The following is an 18,570-nucleotide window of genomic DNA, read 5'->3' as shown; positions in this document are numbered from 1 at the left end:
CACAGATTCAGTGAAGGCTCCCAGTCCGCATTCCTCACAGTAGAACTAGAGGATCCGGATTGCTCCAAAGAGGCCTCACCTACAAGCATAATTCCTCGAACAGGAATTCTGACAGCTGACGTGGTGAAGTATAATGTCCTCCTTTGGCAGGAGGCGCTCTCGATTCAGGCCCTCAGGTAGTTTCTTCAGCAAGCTTGGTGAAAGTTTCAAAAGTCCTTTCCTCTGTTCACTTGGAAAGAGTTTCGTCTTGACATCCAGAAGGAAAACACCTGGACAAGGTTCCAGCGCAGCGTTTTGTACCTAAAAAGTCTTTGTTCTCTAAAGCCACAAATCACTCAATCCAGTCAGAACCAGTATGGTGGGGTCGGGGAGCACTTGGTTTACGAGGTAACGCCCTGCCCTTTCAGAATGGCAGGATGCAGGGGGTGGAGCCATCATTCACCTTCCAGGCACAGCCTTGCTCAGATCAAAGAGTCACCCTCCCCATGCTCTGAATACCGATCTCTCTCTCTCCAGCCAGGTCTGACCCAGCTGGCCCTGCTGCTCCAAAACCAGACGGCCACATACTAGCAAAGCCTACAGGAAAGATCAGGCAAGAAAATACAACGTTTCCAGAAGAGCCATTTTCGAACATGGGATATATAAATGGTTCTTACTAAAAGGTGTACCTCAATGTCCTGAGCATAAACATATCAAACTCGAAGTTACTATCAGGTTCTGGGGGTTAGACAGGATTATAGAAGATAATCGTCAACCTGCCCATTCTGGCCTATGAGAACGGATAGCTTCACGATAGTAACAGTGAAATTGAGGTTAACTCGCTATGAGAATATGCTATACAGACCTAGGCATTATGGTTATCCTAATTCATACAGTCATCTTTACACAGGAGCATTCGTGCTGTAGAGGCACGCCGCCCAGAGCCTCTAAATCCAGCCAACATAAAAGATAGGAAGCGAAAAGTGGAAGGGAGACCCACGCCAATGATGCCAGGTCTAACAAAACATGATTGAACCAGCTGTTTAAACCAACAAATGGAACGTTGATTTTCTTTCTTCTGCTATATTTTGCTAGCATACTGTGACAAGCAGAAAGAACAAGCTTATTTATTCAACTCCTTAGATAAGAGGAAAGGTGGAATCGTGGAATCTTTCTGCATGTTCCGAGGTACTGCAGCTTTTTTTATGACTTGTATTAAACTGTTTCTAATATCCCACATGTTTTTGATGTGTTTAATTCTGCACTAGAGGCTTTATTTTTATTCTTCATGTTTGCAAACATGTTTGCTCTTTCATATGAAAGAGCTACGCAACAAGGTTTTAAGTGGTTTGTGGGAAAGGTGATGGTGTGAACATATATTATATGAGATAAAGTACCACCTGGCACACATTATAAGATTACTGCAAGTCACCTAGGAGTCCCATAACCTTATAAAGTAACTCTGCCTTCGGCCGCGATCCTCTATATAGTTATGGAACTCCTCACTGACATGCAATATCCTTATAATGTGTGGCCGGAGGTACTTTATCCTTAATATATTTTCACTGAATAAGGTTAAAGTGAAATTATAGTTGGTTTTGTTAAAACACCTTAATGGATATTTAAAATAAAAAAAACTTTAAAATTCGCTTAAAAAACAAGGGGAAAGTGTATTTATAGATAAAACTTAAAACTGATAATACCACTGCAATATGCAAGTTATAGTTAGAACCACAATCCATAACTCTCACTACGGGTGTGCAAACCCTAACTCAGCATTTTACATGAGATGAAGCGATGACATTTTACATAGTTAAAGAGTTTGCTAGAGGCAGGATGCTGCTGTAGGGAGATCATCACTACTTTTATCTTCCCTTAAAACCATTCATAGCACACCTGGTACTGAGCTAGAAGGTGGGTGGGTGAGCTCACAAGTCACATAACAAATCACTTTGTGTATCTGTCGATCATGAGGATGTGTGCACCCGTGGAGAACCCTGCAGTGACAAGAACATCCCTGGTCGGCCCTGCTGTTGAGGCCGATTACAGACTAGGATTATTATATCAGGAACTGGAGACGACTGAGTCTTACCCAATGTAACTGTGCAACAGGAAACACTTCCCTCTCTAGACTGTGCATGTCTGCTATTCTCAATAAACACCACATCACTTGCTTCCGACTATTACGTTTGATTCCGGCCAGTAACTCCTCCCATGAATAGCGCTATTTCCAGTTCCTCAGCCTGGAATGGAGACGAACAAGGAAGGGCGAGAGCTACTGGCGTATTTGTCTCATGCAGAGTCCCATAACCAGGCCTGTATCTGCACAGGAAGGATGCAGTCCTGTGTGGAAACAGAGGCAAAGAATGCAGGGACACATCAGCACCCTGTGTACTCCTTCTCTGGAGGTCAGTATCACTAAGTGGGTTCAACCCAAACCATATTAATCCCCACAGAGACTTTCTAAAATCTGCCCATATGCATTTTGAAGAGGTTACATGTGTTCGTGCACTCCGCGTGTCCATGTATAGCGAAACACATACCTGGGGTGGCTTTGGACGGCAATAAATGTGACTGTGTTGGTCCTGTCTCCATTGAGTCTGAGGGGGTGTCTTCATCTGCAGTATTTGTATCCAGTTCAACGCATGATGGGGGCACAGGCTGACCCCGCTCTTCAGGACAGAGCAGTTCTGCCTTGCAGTTCTGATGTTGATGCTGTGATTCAGGATGCAGTGGTTCGAGTATGTAGCTCTGATCTGAGCCCTGTGCATCAGTACAGGCTGGTTCTAGCTTGTAGTTCACATTTGAATCCTGCTCCTCTGTGTGCAGTGGTTCCACCGTTTTGTTCTGATCTGTTTTTTGTGCTTCAGGAAGCACCGACTCTCTCTCTCGATCCAGTGCAGCAGTGTGCAGTGGTTTCACCGTGTTGTTCTGATCTGAACCATGTGCATCTGCACAGGTCTGTTCTAGCTTGTCTTTCTGCTCTCGTTCCTGTGTTTCAGGGCGCATAGATTCAAGCTCGTAGTTTACGTTTGGATCCTTCGCATAAGGAAGCTCCTGCTTCAAGCATAGGTGTTGCTGTAGGCACTGGGTTTGTTGTGACCCCAACTCATCAAAGGACAATAGCCCAGACTCTTAAGTGTTCATCTGATGACATCCCATCAGGTGACACGGGTTGTAGGCTGTGGTTCTCCTGGGGATCTTGGAAATCAAAACACACCAATTCTTCCTCCAAGGGATCATCAGGTTCCGTCCCACCTGGCAGCGCGGGTTGTATAGGGTGGTTTTGCTGTGGTTCGTTTCCTTCAGGAAATAGAGAGTGCGGGCAGAGGTTCTGTTGCTGGTCCCAGCTATTATCAGACAATGGGGATGGTTCTTGCTTCAGGGGCTCATCTGGTTCCCTCTTTTCTGGGAACGCCGATTGTATGCTGTGGTCTTGCTCTGTTCTCTGTCCATCAATAAATTCTAAGTGAATACACCGCTTTGCCTCCAGTGATCTGCCTGGAGGATCTGTCTGAGGGCACCTGGGTACAGTACAATATTGCTGTACTCCATTTCCATCTGGAAACACAGTTTGCATGCACCGGTCTTGCTTCGATTTGTGTACATCTGGAAACCCAGGTTGCAGGCACTGGTCTCGCTTGGACTTGTGTACATCTGGAAACCCAGGTTGCATGCACTGGTCCTGCTGCGACTCGTGTACATCTGGAAACCCAGTTTGCATGCACTGGTCCTGCTGCGACTCGTGTACATCTGGAAAACCAGGCTGCATGCACTCGTCCTGCTGCAACTCGTTTACATCTGGAAACCCAGGTTGCACGCACTGGTCCTTCTGTGGGTCACATCGATGTAGAAACATTGTCTGTAGACAAAGGTTTGGCTCCTCTGGACGCCCTTGAATATCGGTCGGAGAAGAGAGCATACAGTCCTGCTTTGGTGCATGCCCATCACAGAACACCGGCTGACGACACAAGCTCGGTCCACCTGGCCTATCAGGTTGAGGTGTCGCAGGAGACCAGCTAACAGCACAATCTCTAATGCTCGCCGGACAGACCATCTGCAAAGACACTGCACCATTATCTAGGGAACCTGGATCCTTTTCTATCCAGATTTTCTTAATCAGCCCAGCAACTCTAGAAGGTACGTCCTCCACAGAATTCACCAAGTTATCCAGTTTGGCTTCCAACTCCTCCAACATGGATAAAAGGATAATGTGGGGCAGGTCCTCCGAAAGCGATTTCAGCTCTTGGTCCCTCTGAGCATCATTTCGCGATCTTGAAGCTGAGACGTCATGAAGAGGTAAAGATGGGACTGTGGCTCTTGCAGATTCATGTAAACCCTGCGCTTTTGCTTTCTTTCCTGGAGCCCGTCTTCTCCCCATTCTGGTAAATTGATGTTCAAGTCTCAAGTGTCTGCAGAAGAGAGGAAAAGAGAAAAGACAACACGTTATCACAGAACAACTATGTCAAAATACTCCTTCCTGTCTCACCAACCCGAGTGTGATCAGAGGAAATTGCGAATTTCTAAAACCAGAAAAAAATTAAATCATTAAAATTTAACAATATCCATAACATAGCTCATATATTATGAAAGGCACTGATTTGAAATGCATTTCCAACACTATGTGTGTTCCTTTGTATGCTCAAATTGCACACTTTTATGAAAAAAATTGAATACTGTAACAACCTAAGGGCCATACACTGGCTTCAGTCCTTCCTGGAGAATTGTTCCTTTGAGGTAGTAGAGAGCAACACCCACTCAAAAATTTGGCCCCTTGAACAAGGTGTCCCACAGGGCTCATCTCTGAGCCCTACCCTTTTCAATGTTTATCTACAACCTCTTGCTGACATTGTGCATTCGTTTGGACTAGACATAGTAACCTACGCCGACGATACGCAACTGGTTGTATCATTGAATCAGTCCAACACTTCCCCCCCTAACCTCACTAAATGTCTGGTATTAGTAAATCAGTGGATGACTTTCTCACACTTGAAGCTCAATGGTGAGAAAACAGAGCTCATGATTCTGGGCAATTCACTCATCCCTAGTCCTATGCTAGAGTGGCCCCCATGCATGGGAAACCCGCCCCAACCAAAAACCCAAATAAAAAGCCTGGGCATATGGCTGGACTCTAATTTAAATTTTAAACAACAAGCAACTGTCCTGTCCGCCACCTGCTTTGGCCTGATGCGGATGCTCAGGAAGGTGCTGCCACTTTTGCCCTTCCAAGCACGCAGAATGATGGTGCAAGCCATCATCCTATCCCGATTGGACTATGGAAACTCTTTATATCTAGGAGCTCCTATCTCTACCACAAGGAAACTCCAGACTACTCAAAACGCAGCTGCCCGCCTCCTCCTAGGCCTTAGCAGGCGAGAATCTGGCACAGCAGCCTTGAAGAAGCTTCATTGGCTACCCATTAAGGCCAGAGTCCTATTCAAATCTATGTGCATTATGCACAAAGCCATGTGGAAGACCGCCCCATCTATGATCTGCTCCTTGGCGACCCCTTATCTCCCTCATAGATCCTGGAGATCCAGCACTGCTTTCCTAGCTACAATAAATAAAACCAAACGGGCCAGATGGGGTGGTCGATCCTTCTCTTGGAATGCCGCCAAGGCTTGGAATTCCTTGCCTGATACTCTTCGCAGCGAATCTAATCTGCTGAAATTCCGGAAGGATCTGAAAACTCTCCTCTTCATCTAACTCGGCTATCTTAGCCCACCCTTAACTCAGACAATATAGCGCTACGAGGCCTCCGGATAGGATGCGCTTAACAAAACACAATTAATAATAATAACAGCTGTCTTTTGCAATATTCAGTTCAGTGACTGAAGCACGCGCCAACATACCAAACCTCTACAGGATCTACAAAATGCTTGTTATGTTATTGCATATGTAGAGCGTATGCTCAATCGGAGGTTTCTTGGATCTGAATCAGAAATACATAATAGTGGAGACAACGAATCAGACCAGGTAAGAATGTAGGATGAGTAGGCTTATTTTTTTTTAGATTTCTGGAAAAACACTTGAAGTTAGATCCAAAATGGATTTCACAGGGAGAGAAATCCGATTGGAAGGAGCTTGTACCAAACCTGGGAAGGAGCTTGTACCAAAGCTGCGTCCACCGGAATAGATAGTAAATTCAAGTGAGGCGATCTCTGGTTTTGTACGGGTGTACGCATTTCCACCTGGCCTGAGGCATAGGGTCTTAGACTGCATTTGCTATTTTGATTCATTTGATTTAAGGACTTGTAGAGAGCGCGAATGCCTTGGGGCGTCTTGGTGTTAATAGGTGTGACGTGTGTCCACCTCTGTAGATGATGTAGTAAACAAGCTGCGTCGCTGTGAATTACTTGTAGTCTATGAATGGTTATACTGGGTAATCTTACATATACTTGGTTGGCATAAGGCGATCTAGATAGGACTGCGGCCACCACTATTGCTTTTCTTGCCTAAAGTGGGAGAAGGGGGGTTATTTTCACAAGTAGTTTCAGTATAAATCTGCATTTAGATCCTACTGCTCCTGCTGGTTCTTGCTAAAAATACTATCAATTATCACTCAGAGGCTTTTAGCTGTGGGTTTAGGCTCCAGTAACAATCTAATTTTTGTTGGCGAGTAAAGTTGGTTCCAAACGTTGGTCTTATTCTTTTGAATTACAATCTCAGTTTTGTCAATATTCAGTTTTAGCTGATTCAGCCTCATCAAGTAATCATCACATTGCATCATATTTTGAGACTGGAGTGGTGAGGCTGACATTCCATTGATAAGCATTATCTAAGAGCTGATGTATTTATAAACCATGGAACCTCTTGAAGACAGGTCTCTGACCAATAGTTTTCGCAGGTTAGGGGAGCAGAGGTATTGCCCTATAATTCTTTGTTATATCCGGGACTTCTCCCTGGTTTTTCAGTAACGTAAGCTCCACAGCATTTTGAAACGCGCTTGGAACGATCGCTTGAGCTGCTGAATTGATGAAAACGCTCTGCAGGGGATTGCTCAAGACCTGGCTTTTCGACGGATACACAGCACCCTCAGCGCCCAGATACTATTAGGGGTTCACTTTACAAATGCTGATTGATTGATTGCTGAGGTCAGAGATTCTATGACTTCTGGAGGGCAAGGTCATTGGTGACCCGGATTTGACCTTGATCATAAATTCATGAGCTTGTTTATTTCTTCAAACGAGGACAAGGTAGTTGAGTTCTTTCAGACTTAACTTTAGAATTACTGCTGCTGTGTTTGTTTATACTATCTTTAATAGAATTTTTTTGTTAAGTATTTAGATTGTGGGGGCGTGGTTTGGACGCCGGGAGTAATGGCGGCGTAGTGACTCTCTCCTCCCGTGGTCACAGCTTCAATGTGATTTTGGGAACCCTTGCCCCGTGTAAAATCTGGTCCCAGCGACAGCTTTGTGGATCGGGAGCGACTATATGCCCGACTTTGGGGAAGCTACGGAGTGCCTAGGTGGCGGAAAGTAATATAGCCCTGGCCGCGACCTGCAGTGGAAAGAGGAGCGGGAAACCAGCGGACCTGTGCCAAAGCCGAAATCAAACCGGGACGGAGCGGGAGCCTGTACCCCTGAACTAGAACCTGCAACTGGGCTTCCGAGGCCCCCGAGTGAGTAGCTACCTCGATTCAAATGTAATTTCACAGCCTCAGAGACCTCGGACGCTGAAGCCCTGGGCTGCACAACACACGGCGCTTAAAATGGCGGGCGCAAGCATGTGTCGCTGCACATTGGCCGCATTATAAGAGAATGCTAAACACAGCCCATCGGCAGAGGGGACTTCTGTAAAACTGGTGCTGACACAGAGAGTATAGTTTTTTTTTGTTTTTTACTTGGTGTCCCCTGAGCAATACTTACACCAAAGCCTGGAACCCCTAATATCTAAAACTGGCGGTTTCACTGTGTTGGACCTATCATTAGCGGGATACTGAATCTAATACTGGCATTTATTTCTGGGCTTCATTGCCACTACAAGAATACTGCAAACCCTCGGTACACTCGGCAAAACCCGTTCCGCCTGAAAGTGTGCAATCTTTAACCCCCAGGCTGCGTGTCCTTAAACTCTCAGAAAGATGGCCTGATGTTCTTTCAAAATGGCGGACGGCCATACATCTCAATTCACTGCAAGGCGCCTGCGCATTTAATATACAACTCGACGTCTCTCGGCGCAATTGGCAGAATTCGGGCACCTCTCCAGCTACTAAGCCAACGGCCGGCGAGACGAATGGGAGGACGATAAATGACGCGTAGGTACACTCATGAAGGCACGTAGAATAAATTAATCATCACTAGCGATACACTCAGATGTGTAATAAAGACCCAAACATCGATGGTTTTTATTAGTGGAGAAGCATCACTAAGGGATAAGCTTTATTAAAACATACTGCACTATCAATATAACCACAGCCACAGTCATCATTAAGCATTTATGTTTAGGCACTACTGTACTGAGCATCGCGAAGGCGGATAAAACGGTAAAATGCCCAGACACAAGTTCCTGTAACTCACACAACTATGACTTGATAACAATGCTAACTTCTGTGCCCTGATCAGTGGTAAGCCTTAACAGACACCGAATAGAAGGAGCAAACGAATGGGGAAATATGAACTCACTGATCCATGGGCAGCAACATAGGCAGACAATCCGACTATGTCTAGCCTTCACAAACGCCAATACCGCACGTAGAGCTGATCTCTGGGCTGCCTCGTAACTGGTCAGTAGCCGGACAGTAACTGGACAGTACCCACGGGCAACCCCTGTGTCCTGATCATTAGTAACCCTTGGTACCATCATTGTCTACCACGACGCCAAAAGGGGGCACCACTGAAGGATTTAACATACCTGTATACTCACGGCAAGCCTTACCATGGGGGACAAAGACACGACAAAAAACCTCAAGAGACTCTAGGCTGACCCGCCGAACCCAGTGTCGCCCCTCAAAGGCAGGAAAGATGTCAAAGATGTCAATGACACGATGGACATTTTACTAAGCAAATTAGAAAAAGTGCGTGATCTGGCGAGATCCACGAAAGAAGAAGTCGCAGCCATCAGACAGGTTATAAGGGACACTAATTCTAGACTCACTGAAACGGAAGCAAGAATCAGCCATCTGGAGGACATTGAAGTAAAGACTTGCAGGCCCTTAAACGCCTCACCATAACCTCGGAGCAAACGACAAGAAGGCTGTCCGAGTTGGAAGACAGGAATGGAAGAGGCAATCTTCGCATCTTCGGCATTCCGGAAGGTTCAGAGGAAACCCAAGGATCATGCGTCTCCTTTCTGGAATCGTGGTTCTCTCAAGCGACCAACCTCACATTTAACCAGCTGCTTGAATTCGACAAACAATGACCCCCCTGACATCTTTTGTCTGACAGAGACATGGCTGCAAGACACCGATTCTACGGTATTGAATCTGGCGTTCCCCGTTGAGTATTCCATCTACACGCTCAACCGCTCTTCGAGAGGGGGTGGCGTCGCTCTTGCTGTTAAATCGTGCTATTCTTGCGCCTGGAGTGTGCAGAACATCACGGGCTGCGAAAGCGCCCTGTTCAAGGTTGCGGTTACTCCGCATTTTACCTTGTCAGGATTGCTGATTTACCGTCCACCTGGTAGCTCAGTGGCATTTCGAGAGGCTCTCCCTGAGGCGGTTAGTTCACTAGCAGTAGGGTCTGCCAATTTTTCTATCATTGGTGACTTGAATCTCCATTTTGACACTTTGTGTCTTTCTTCTGTGGGAGGGATGGTGGCGGACTTTGAGGCCCTTCAATTGTTCCAGCTGGTCTCGGACCCCTCTCATAGTGGTGGCCACACTCTGGACCCCTTTTTTTCTAACTTAGAAGGGGTTACAGTGCCCCCCCCTCCCCTTGACCTGGTCAGACCACTCACTCGTGACCATTCACTGTCCTCTTGATGAAGCCCCACTTAAGGTGCCACTGCGAGCCATGCCCAGACGGCGCTGGAGCAAATTAAAGGTGGAAGATCTCCACCGCCTTCTCACTGACGACCCACTGGGTGCAGTAGAGAACGTGGAGTCTGGTTATGACCATTTCTGCGGATGGGTAACCAGGGCCCTCGACTCCCTTATCCCGATGGTTTCCAGTAAGTGTGGCTCCCGCGCCCCCAGTCCCTGGTATGATGGCAATCTGAGGGCTCTGAAAAGTGTCTGCAGACGTGCAGAGAGAGACTGGAGGAAGAGGTATGACAGCAGCAAAAAAACCCTGTATATGGCTGCGGTCAAGTCTTATCACCGCGCGGTTTGTAGAACCCGGGCTGAATACTACGCTCTGGAGTTTCGGTATAGTGGGAATCCTGTTAAAACCATCTTTAAGGCCCTTAAAGACCTTGTGGCAAGGAAGCCGGCCGGTAACTCCATCAGCTCCAATACTCATTGTGAAGCGCTGGCGGCTTTCTTCCTGGAGAAGGTCCAGACCATATATAGGGCCTTCCCCTCCTCCACTGCACAAACCAGTATGGGGCCTCCCATCCGGTTGGATCAGGTGGTGCTAGACTCTCTCCCCTCTCTCTCTTTGGAGTCTTACACGGCCTTGGCTCTCCGAGTTAAGTCGGGGTCGCCGGACGACCCGCTCAAGCCACCTATGTTCAGAGACCAGGTTTTTGCTCGCCCGGTTTGCGACTTAATCAACACGTCGCTATCATCAGGCCAGGTGCCTTTGAAATGGAAGCTGTCGGTAGTAATGCCCATTTTGAAAAAACCATCTCTCGACCCTACAAAATCGGAGAACTACCGCCCGATTTCGCTTCTCCCGTGGCCAGCCAAACTCGCGGAGGCGCATGTCAACACCGCCCTCACTGGTCATCTGTTGCGTGCCAACATTCTGGACGACACCCAGAATGGTTTTTGGGCTGGCCACAGTACGGAGACAGCACTGTTATCTATGGTCGAGCACCTTCGGGTAGTTCTGGATGCAGGTCAAACGGCGGCGCTTGTTTTGTTAGACCTAAGCGCCGCCTTTGACACGGTCTCCCATGACATTCTCCTGCAACGTCTTGAGGAGATAGGGGTGATCGGCACTGCACACCAGTGGTTCCGTTCGTTTCTCAGGGATCGTTCCTTCTGTGTGGCGTCCCCGCCCTACCAGTCCAAATGTCATCCTCTGTCTCTTGGGGTCCCACAGGGTTCCTCGCTGAGCCCCACGTTGTTTAACATCTACGTGAGGCCGCTGGCTGAGGTTGTGAAGCTCTGTGGTATGACCATGGTGTCGTACGCAGATGACACCCAGCTAGCGGTCACGATCAGCGGGGACTCTGGGGTGGATGCCCCAAGATTCAGAGAAGGACTCAGGGCGGTGGCTGGTTGGATGACGTCCAACTGTCTCCAACTAAACGCCCAAAAAACGGAGGTGATGATCTTTGGGAAGCGGACGGACCTATGGGGAGATACTTGGTGGCCCTCTGAGCTGGGGCCGACCCCCACTCCGGTTGCGGAGATCAAAAACCTTGGTGTTTGGCTGGACCCTTCCCTCAACTTCGTTGGCCACACCAAAAGGACGGCGGCTTGCTGCTTCGGCATCCTGCGCAATCTGCGCCCTGCCCTTAAATACTTCGATGCCGCAACTCGTCAATTGGTGGTGCAAGCAACGGTTTTGGCGCGGTTGGACTATGCCAGCTCCCTTTTTATAGGATTAAACCAGGCTGAGTTAACCCGACTTCAAAGAGTGCAGAACGCTGCGGCCAGAGCGATCGTAGGTCTTCCTAGGTTTTGCTCGGCCGGTCCATCTTTGCGAGCCTTGCATTGGTTACCCGTTAGGCAGCGGATCCACTTTAAAGTTTTGTGCCTTTCCTTCAAAATTCTGAAGGGCCTATCACCTCCCTTACTGCACCAACTCTTGCGCCCTTACATCCCGGGCCGCACTCTGCGCTCGCTAGACCAAGAATTAGCGGTAGCCCCTCGGTTCAAACTCAGTCGGGTGGGGGGTCGCTCTTTTAAGGTGCGGGCAGCCGCACTCTGGAACGCTCTCCCTTTGAAACTCCGGACCTTTGGTGACCTGCTCTCCTTCCGCAAGGCCGCTAAAACCCATTTATTTTCTGAGCTTTGTTAAATCCTTCACTCCCCATTTTCTTAATAATTATTTCTGTTCCCCAGTTGTGTTGTGTTCGCCACCTTGTCGGTGCGCCGGGACGCTCCTTCGCTGGAGCAGCCGTGCGCAATACAAATAGCACTAACATAACATAACATAACATAACATAACATAACAGAGCACATAGAGTGCCGGGTAGGATCACAAAATCTCAAAAAGGCCCAAGACCCACGTCTGCAAACCCTTGAGATACCAACACGTAGAGCAGATACTAACCTTCGTCAGGAAAAACAACCATATACTATGGAAGTCGAACAAGATCTATTTCTCACAGGACTACAGTAAAGAAACAGCTGATATACGGAAGGCCTTTCTTGCTCTCCGCCCACAGCTAAGGTCCTTGTGCCACCAATTTGGGTTCATAGGTCCATCAAAATTCCGAGTTTTCATCAAGGGGACTCCTCAGGTCTTTACGGATCCACAAAGGCTCAAAAAGTTTCTAGATGATCAGGAAGAACTAAATATGGACACACCAACGGCGAACTCTGAGGCTGCGTCAGCTTCAGGTTATATATGAATATCCTTTTTCTGTATGCTTTAATGGTATAGTTAATGGTATAGTTCCGTGGCACCAGGCTCCACGCACAAGGGTCAAAAGCTCTAACTGTTTTCACTGCTAAAACTGCTAGAAGTGTTAGAACAGGGTTGCCTGCCGAATACCTGTTTGCATGGTGCTCTGATGTCATTGTTATTGTAATGAAACGTAAATTACTCGTCACGCTATTCAAAGTCACCAACCGTGTCATCTAAGCCATTTAACCCACTCATGCCGTTTACGTGGGTAATGTTAGACCTTGTTTGCAGTTATTTCAGAAGTTACACACTTGAAGTTAAACACACTGACCTCACATTGTCGTTACTATGGCGATTGAAATAGCCTTTACTGCATTAGAAAGGTGCCTACTACAGTGTCTAACACTACCCGTGGTTCAGGATAATTCTGGAATGTACGCATATGTTAGCTAATGTTCCTAATTCTTAACACACTGTGAGTGTAAGGCCATGGGAGGGACAACGCTGTTGTTCTCCTAGTCACCATGCCTAACGGCAATGTTCGGGTGGGGTGGGTGGGTTGGGAGGGGGAAGCAGGGAGGGAAGGGAGAGGGAGGGTGAGGGGGGGTATTGGAGGGTTCTGGTTTTTCTTTTCTTCCTTGTCCTTGTCTTTGTCTCTGATTTTGCTTTTATTATTTGTTGCATAACAGTGTCAGGGTGCAAACACTTCAAATGCTCAGAAGTCATTTTTTCTTACTCTGTAAGGCATGTTGCGCTCATTGCGAATGTTATCAAGATCTTCATACTCAGACCGAAGGGTCTCAAGCTGACCAATCACAAGCGTTCTCAGACTTTAGATGATATGGATACCACTCCACATGGGAGCCTGGTTAACATGATTTATTTGAATGTAATGAATCGTCTAACGTATGCTCATGTCTACACCCACAATTAATACACCCCTCGGGTTATTAAAGGTAGGACACCTGAAAGTTCTTTCCCTCAATATCAAAGGTCTTAATAAGCCAGTCAAACGCCAGAAATTCCTAGGTTACCTACGCAGACAAAAACGTGATATTGCATTACTACAGGATTCCAAACTAGATGCTAAACAATTTCACACACTTAGGAATAAATTCTTCCCCGAGGTTACTGGCTCGGAAGCCTTCGGAAAAAAAAACGGGGTAGTAACTATGATAGCCAAAAAATCCAATGTTGATTTGCTTTCCTCCATGGCTGATTCCAAAGGGAGGTGGGTCGCAACCAAACTACTAAAAGATAATACGGAATTTTTTGTTACAAACGTCTATGCTCCAAACACATGTGACTTGAAATTCTGGTCAGACCTAGCAAAACAATTTGACAGCCTCCCAGACTCGGCAGTCCATATTCTCGCAGGAGACTTTAACTTCCCCTTTGACCCGACCCTAGGCAGGGACTCCCGATGTTCTTTTCGCAGTAACAAATCACATAAGGCCTTCCTCAACTTCTGTGACCGATTCCATCTAGTAGACCCATGGCGGTTGCATAATCCTGTTGGGAGGGAATTCACATTTTACTCTTTCCCTCAAGACTCATTCTCTCGAATTGACTATTTATTTATTACAAAGAACGCTGTTCCCAGAATAGAAGATAAATCGATAGAACCGAGAGTTCTATCCGACCACTCCTGCATCACACTAACCATCTCTGATTTAAAACCATCTACCCGCCAAACTCTTTGGCGCCTTAACGATGAAGTCCTCGAACAAGATCAACATCTAGCAGCCATTGAAACGGCCTTCAGAGAGTATCTGGAGCACAACACTGGAGGTGACACCACTGACTTGACTCGGTGGGAGGCTTTAAAAAGTACAATTAGAGGGGTCATTATTAAGATTAAATCTGACAGGAACAAAAACACGCTAGGAAGCTAGAAAACCTAAAAAAATAAATATATATCTTGGAAGCTAGGCATCTGCTAGATAGGAAAGACGAAACACTTAATAAGCTGGCCAACAAAAAATACGAGTACAATAAAATAGTGAGTGAGAGAGCAGGCTGAACAGGAGAAAACGGTTTAAACTATGTGAGTCAAATAAAGCTGGGAAAAGTCTAGCAGCCTACCTTAAATTCAAAGTACAGAAAAACACGATAAACTCTATTGTGGACCAGTTTGGTGTAGCCCACTCCGATCCTATTAAAATTACAGAGATATTCAAAGATTTCTATGAACGTCTTTACGCTAAAAACACGGAAGTCGAAGGCAACAAGATCAAAGATTACTTAAGTGAATGCATGCTACCGTCTCTCTCCTCGGAAGAGCAAGCAGACATTAATAGTCCAATTACGAGCCTAGAAGTTGAGAAAGCCATGAAATCGCTAAAATGTGGGAAGGCCCCGGGACCCGATGGGTTTTCTGCCAGATTCTATAAATGATTCTCCTCCGTAGTATCACAACCACTCCTTGTTTCGGGAGATCAATGAGACAGGAGAGACAAAGGGAGCACTATCAGAGGCCATCATTGCGGTCTTACCTAAAGATGGGAAGGATCCAACATTGCCCAAGAACTATAGGCCCATCTCACTTATTAATTTGGATTGTAAGCTTTTAGCCTCAATTTTAGCCGACCGCCTCCAGAGACTTTTACCCAAACTCATACACCCATCTCAAGCAGGGTTTTTGAAGTACAGGCTGTCCAGCGATAACACCAGGACTCTAGCACATGTGCTGGAGAAAGCGTACCCCTACAGCAGCAATCACACTCGATGCCGAGAAGGCATTTGATAAAGTGGACTAGATGTATCTGGAGGCTGTTCTAAATAAATGTAGCCTGGGACCATCATTTATAAGGATGATCATGTCCCTTTATTTCTGTCCATCAGCAAGGGTCAGAGCGGGGGGGTCGTTCTCATCATCGTTCCGTCTACACCAGGGAACCAGACAGGGATGGCCTCTCGCCCCATCACTGTTCTTACTGGCCATTGAATCATTCCTACACCATATTAGGCACAACAAAGATATATCAGGCATTCCTTTTAATGAATGCACTATAAAAATAACGGCCTATGCGGATGACGTCTTAGTCGTATCAGAGAAGGCGGAGGAGGCTATACCGGCCCTCCTCACTACTATTGAGGAGTTTTCCAAGGTCTCTGGATATAAATTAAACAAAGACAAAACAGAAGTCAAACTACTAAACAACCTAGGGAATAAAGAGATTCTAGGGGATTCTGGCCTGACATGGCAGCCAGGCTGCTTCAAATATTTAGGTTTGGATTTTGATAGGGACCTAATATCCACATTAAGAACTAACGAAAATATACTACTGAAGAAAATCTCCAAATTACTTGACGGTTGGGTCTCCTAAATATTTATCCTGGTGGTGTAGGGCTGAAACCCTGAAAATGATGGTAACCCCCTTGGTAAACTACTTGGCAAGTATGTTACTAATGACCTTTTCAGACGACTTCCTACATAAGGTGGATGAGCTATTTGGTAAATTTTTGTGGCAAGGGAAGAAGCCTAGGATATCAATGAAAAAGCTACAACTAGCTAAAGAAAGAGGCGGCCTGGGCCTCCTAAACTTCAGGCATTACCAAACTGCGTTCCTATGTAAACAGGGTGCCCAATGGTTATGCGACGACTTAGCCTACACCCCACTGTGGCTAGATATTGAAAGAGCCGTCATTGGTAGTATTCCCCTCTCGGCCCTACTCACCATGGACCTCTCACATCTGCCCCATTCGAAATACATCTTACTGAACACGAGACGGGCCCTTCTGAAACTCGACCAATCACATCATATGGGCCTAAAGCTCAAGAAATCCACCTCCATTGCCTTATGGAATAATCCCATGCTAAAAATCAATGGAGAACCTCTCCAATGGGTACACTGGTCTAAAAAAGGCATCAACCTAGTGCGTGATCTGTATGAAAGAAGCAACCCACTACCGTTTTCTTCAGTTCAAGCCACACATGGTCTCTCGCCAATAGATTTTTATGACTTTCTGAAATTAAAAGCGCTTGTTCCTTGGCTTTGGAACATCATCACCCGTATCAGAGTGGCGGGGCATTTTGTCTCAAAGGTTTACAAACTTCTTCTCCCCATCCCCAGAAAACACATAGACGAAATGAGATAAGAAGGGAAACAGAGCCCAATGTAACGGGCCTGACATTTGATTGGGATATTATTCACACCACTGCCTTCAGGAACAAGGTCTCTCCTATACTGGCACAAACTAAAAACATGATAATCAATAGAACTTACTGGACACCAGAGAAGCTTTTTATACTTCACCTAAAAGACGACCCTAAGTGTTGGAATTGTGACTCAGGAGTAGGAGACCTGGCCCATATGCTTTTTAATTGCCCCTCCTTGGGGAATTATTTCGAAAAAATCTTTGAATGCATAGAACATGTTTTCGGTATCAAGCCCACAAGGGAATTTTCTTATGTCCTACTAGGAGTGCTTGACCCGAAATTGACAATTGCTACCGACCGACAGCTCCTTGATTTATTTCTTACTCTAGCATGCAAAGTGGTATTATGTAAGTGGAAGAACGCCTCCGAAGTGTCGTTCAAAATGTGGCAAGAATGGTTGTCCTTTTTAAGAGGGGCTGATAACCCGGCCCTACACTCCTCCCCAGGGCGCGTTTCTCATAAGAAGCTATGGAAATCGCTTGATGCCTCCTCCTTTTCATTTGATCTGCCGTAGGTGTGTTGGTGCAGAATCTATATCACACACCATGTCGGCAGTAATCAAATACCAATTTCAAGTCAATATACCCACAGACAATCTGAACGGTGAGGCGTCTATAGATGCTAGTACCACAAATGTAAAATGTAAATGTAAATGTAGTGCTTATATAGCGCACGTATCACCCCCGAAGGGGTCTCAAGGCGCTGTACACATACCGCTGTGGAACCCTTCCTGGCCTTTCCCTGTGAAGTGCCCACTCCTGGGCACCCCCAAGGTGAAGCCATGCATCCCAGAGCTGTTGGGGCTGTTGTGGAGATTAAGCAAGCTATTACCCAGAGTTGCAGAGTGGGACCCATGCTTAGAATAGGCACCAAGGCGAGAATTATCAGGTCCGGGGAAATTGAGCCCAAGACCCGCTGAGGCGGGAATTGAACAGAAGGTCCGGGCCAGACCTCTGCATCAGGGTCTGCTGCTCTAACCATTGAGCCACACTTCTTCACAAGACCCTAGACACATATATACATATAGATATATACACTGTATATGCAATTGTATATGTCTTAACTGTGCAACGTTTGTTCATTTGCATTTTTTATGATTTTATTAGTATTCAGTATTAGGTATGTCTGTAATTCTGTTCAAATATGTATGCAACTCATTCCAACTTATTACATGATTCAATGCAATCACTTCCTTTTGCCTTATTATTGCATTTATTGTATTTTATTGTATTTTTATTATACTTTATTGTCTTGTCTTTCTTCTATTTCTTTTTCCAAATAAAAACGATTTGAATTTTAAAAAAAGTATTTAGATTGTCACAGAATGCCTCGATAGGATTCAGGGACCAATCATTCAGGATATTAAAAAAGTATTTTTATCATTTGCCTATTAAAAGGGCTTTGCATGAGCGGTTTTGTCTTTATATTACTCAAGCTCAATTTTAAATTTGATTTTGCTCTCTTCATCATCCCTTTCCCGCCAGTGTCGACGCAAGCCAGGTTTCGCCTCCTTTAACTCTGGCTTGTACCAGGGCACTGGTCTGGTGCGGTTTATAACACGCTGTTTGATTTGGAGGGTGTGGGTCACTAGCATGTCTGAGCCACAGAGAGGATTATTTTTCTTTGGGGAGAATGTCTTCAATTGATGGGAAGAGGGGGGAGGGCTTTGAAAGTGTTAATAACACTGGCTCTGTATTAATGTATCGCCATGTGTGTATGGTTTCATTTCCTGCTTGTGGATTACGTTAGAAAAATCTACCGGAATACAACGCTGATCAAATACTGACCGGACTGTAAGCAAGGAGG

The 18,570-nt window shown here is 46.0% G+C and overlaps 1 protein-coding gene across 1 annotated transcript in view; it reads right to left on the bottom strand.

The window, feature by feature from the left end:
- Positions 1 to 18,570, bottom strand: part of LOC147736764 (uncharacterized) — an 86,723-nt gene that overhangs the window by 55,966 nt on the left and 12,187 nt on the right. Inside the window, 2 exon segments of the mRNA XM_086952692.1 lie at positions 2,523 to 3,114; positions 3,116 to 4,391. Coding sequence (XP_086808818.1) covers positions 2,523 to 3,114; positions 3,116 to 4,360 — 1,837 coding nt within the window. The 5' untranslated portion in view covers positions 4,361 to 4,391.

Source organism: Lissotriton vulgaris, chromosome 1_2, assembly GCF_964263255.1.
Source record: "Lissotriton vulgaris chromosome 1_2, aLisVul1.2, whole genome shotgun sequence".
Lineage (NCBI taxonomy): Eukaryota > Metazoa > Chordata > Amphibia > Caudata > Salamandridae > Lissotriton > Lissotriton vulgaris.
Note: the sequence above shows the minus strand (reverse complement) of the source record. Positions and strands in the feature narration are given on the sequence as shown.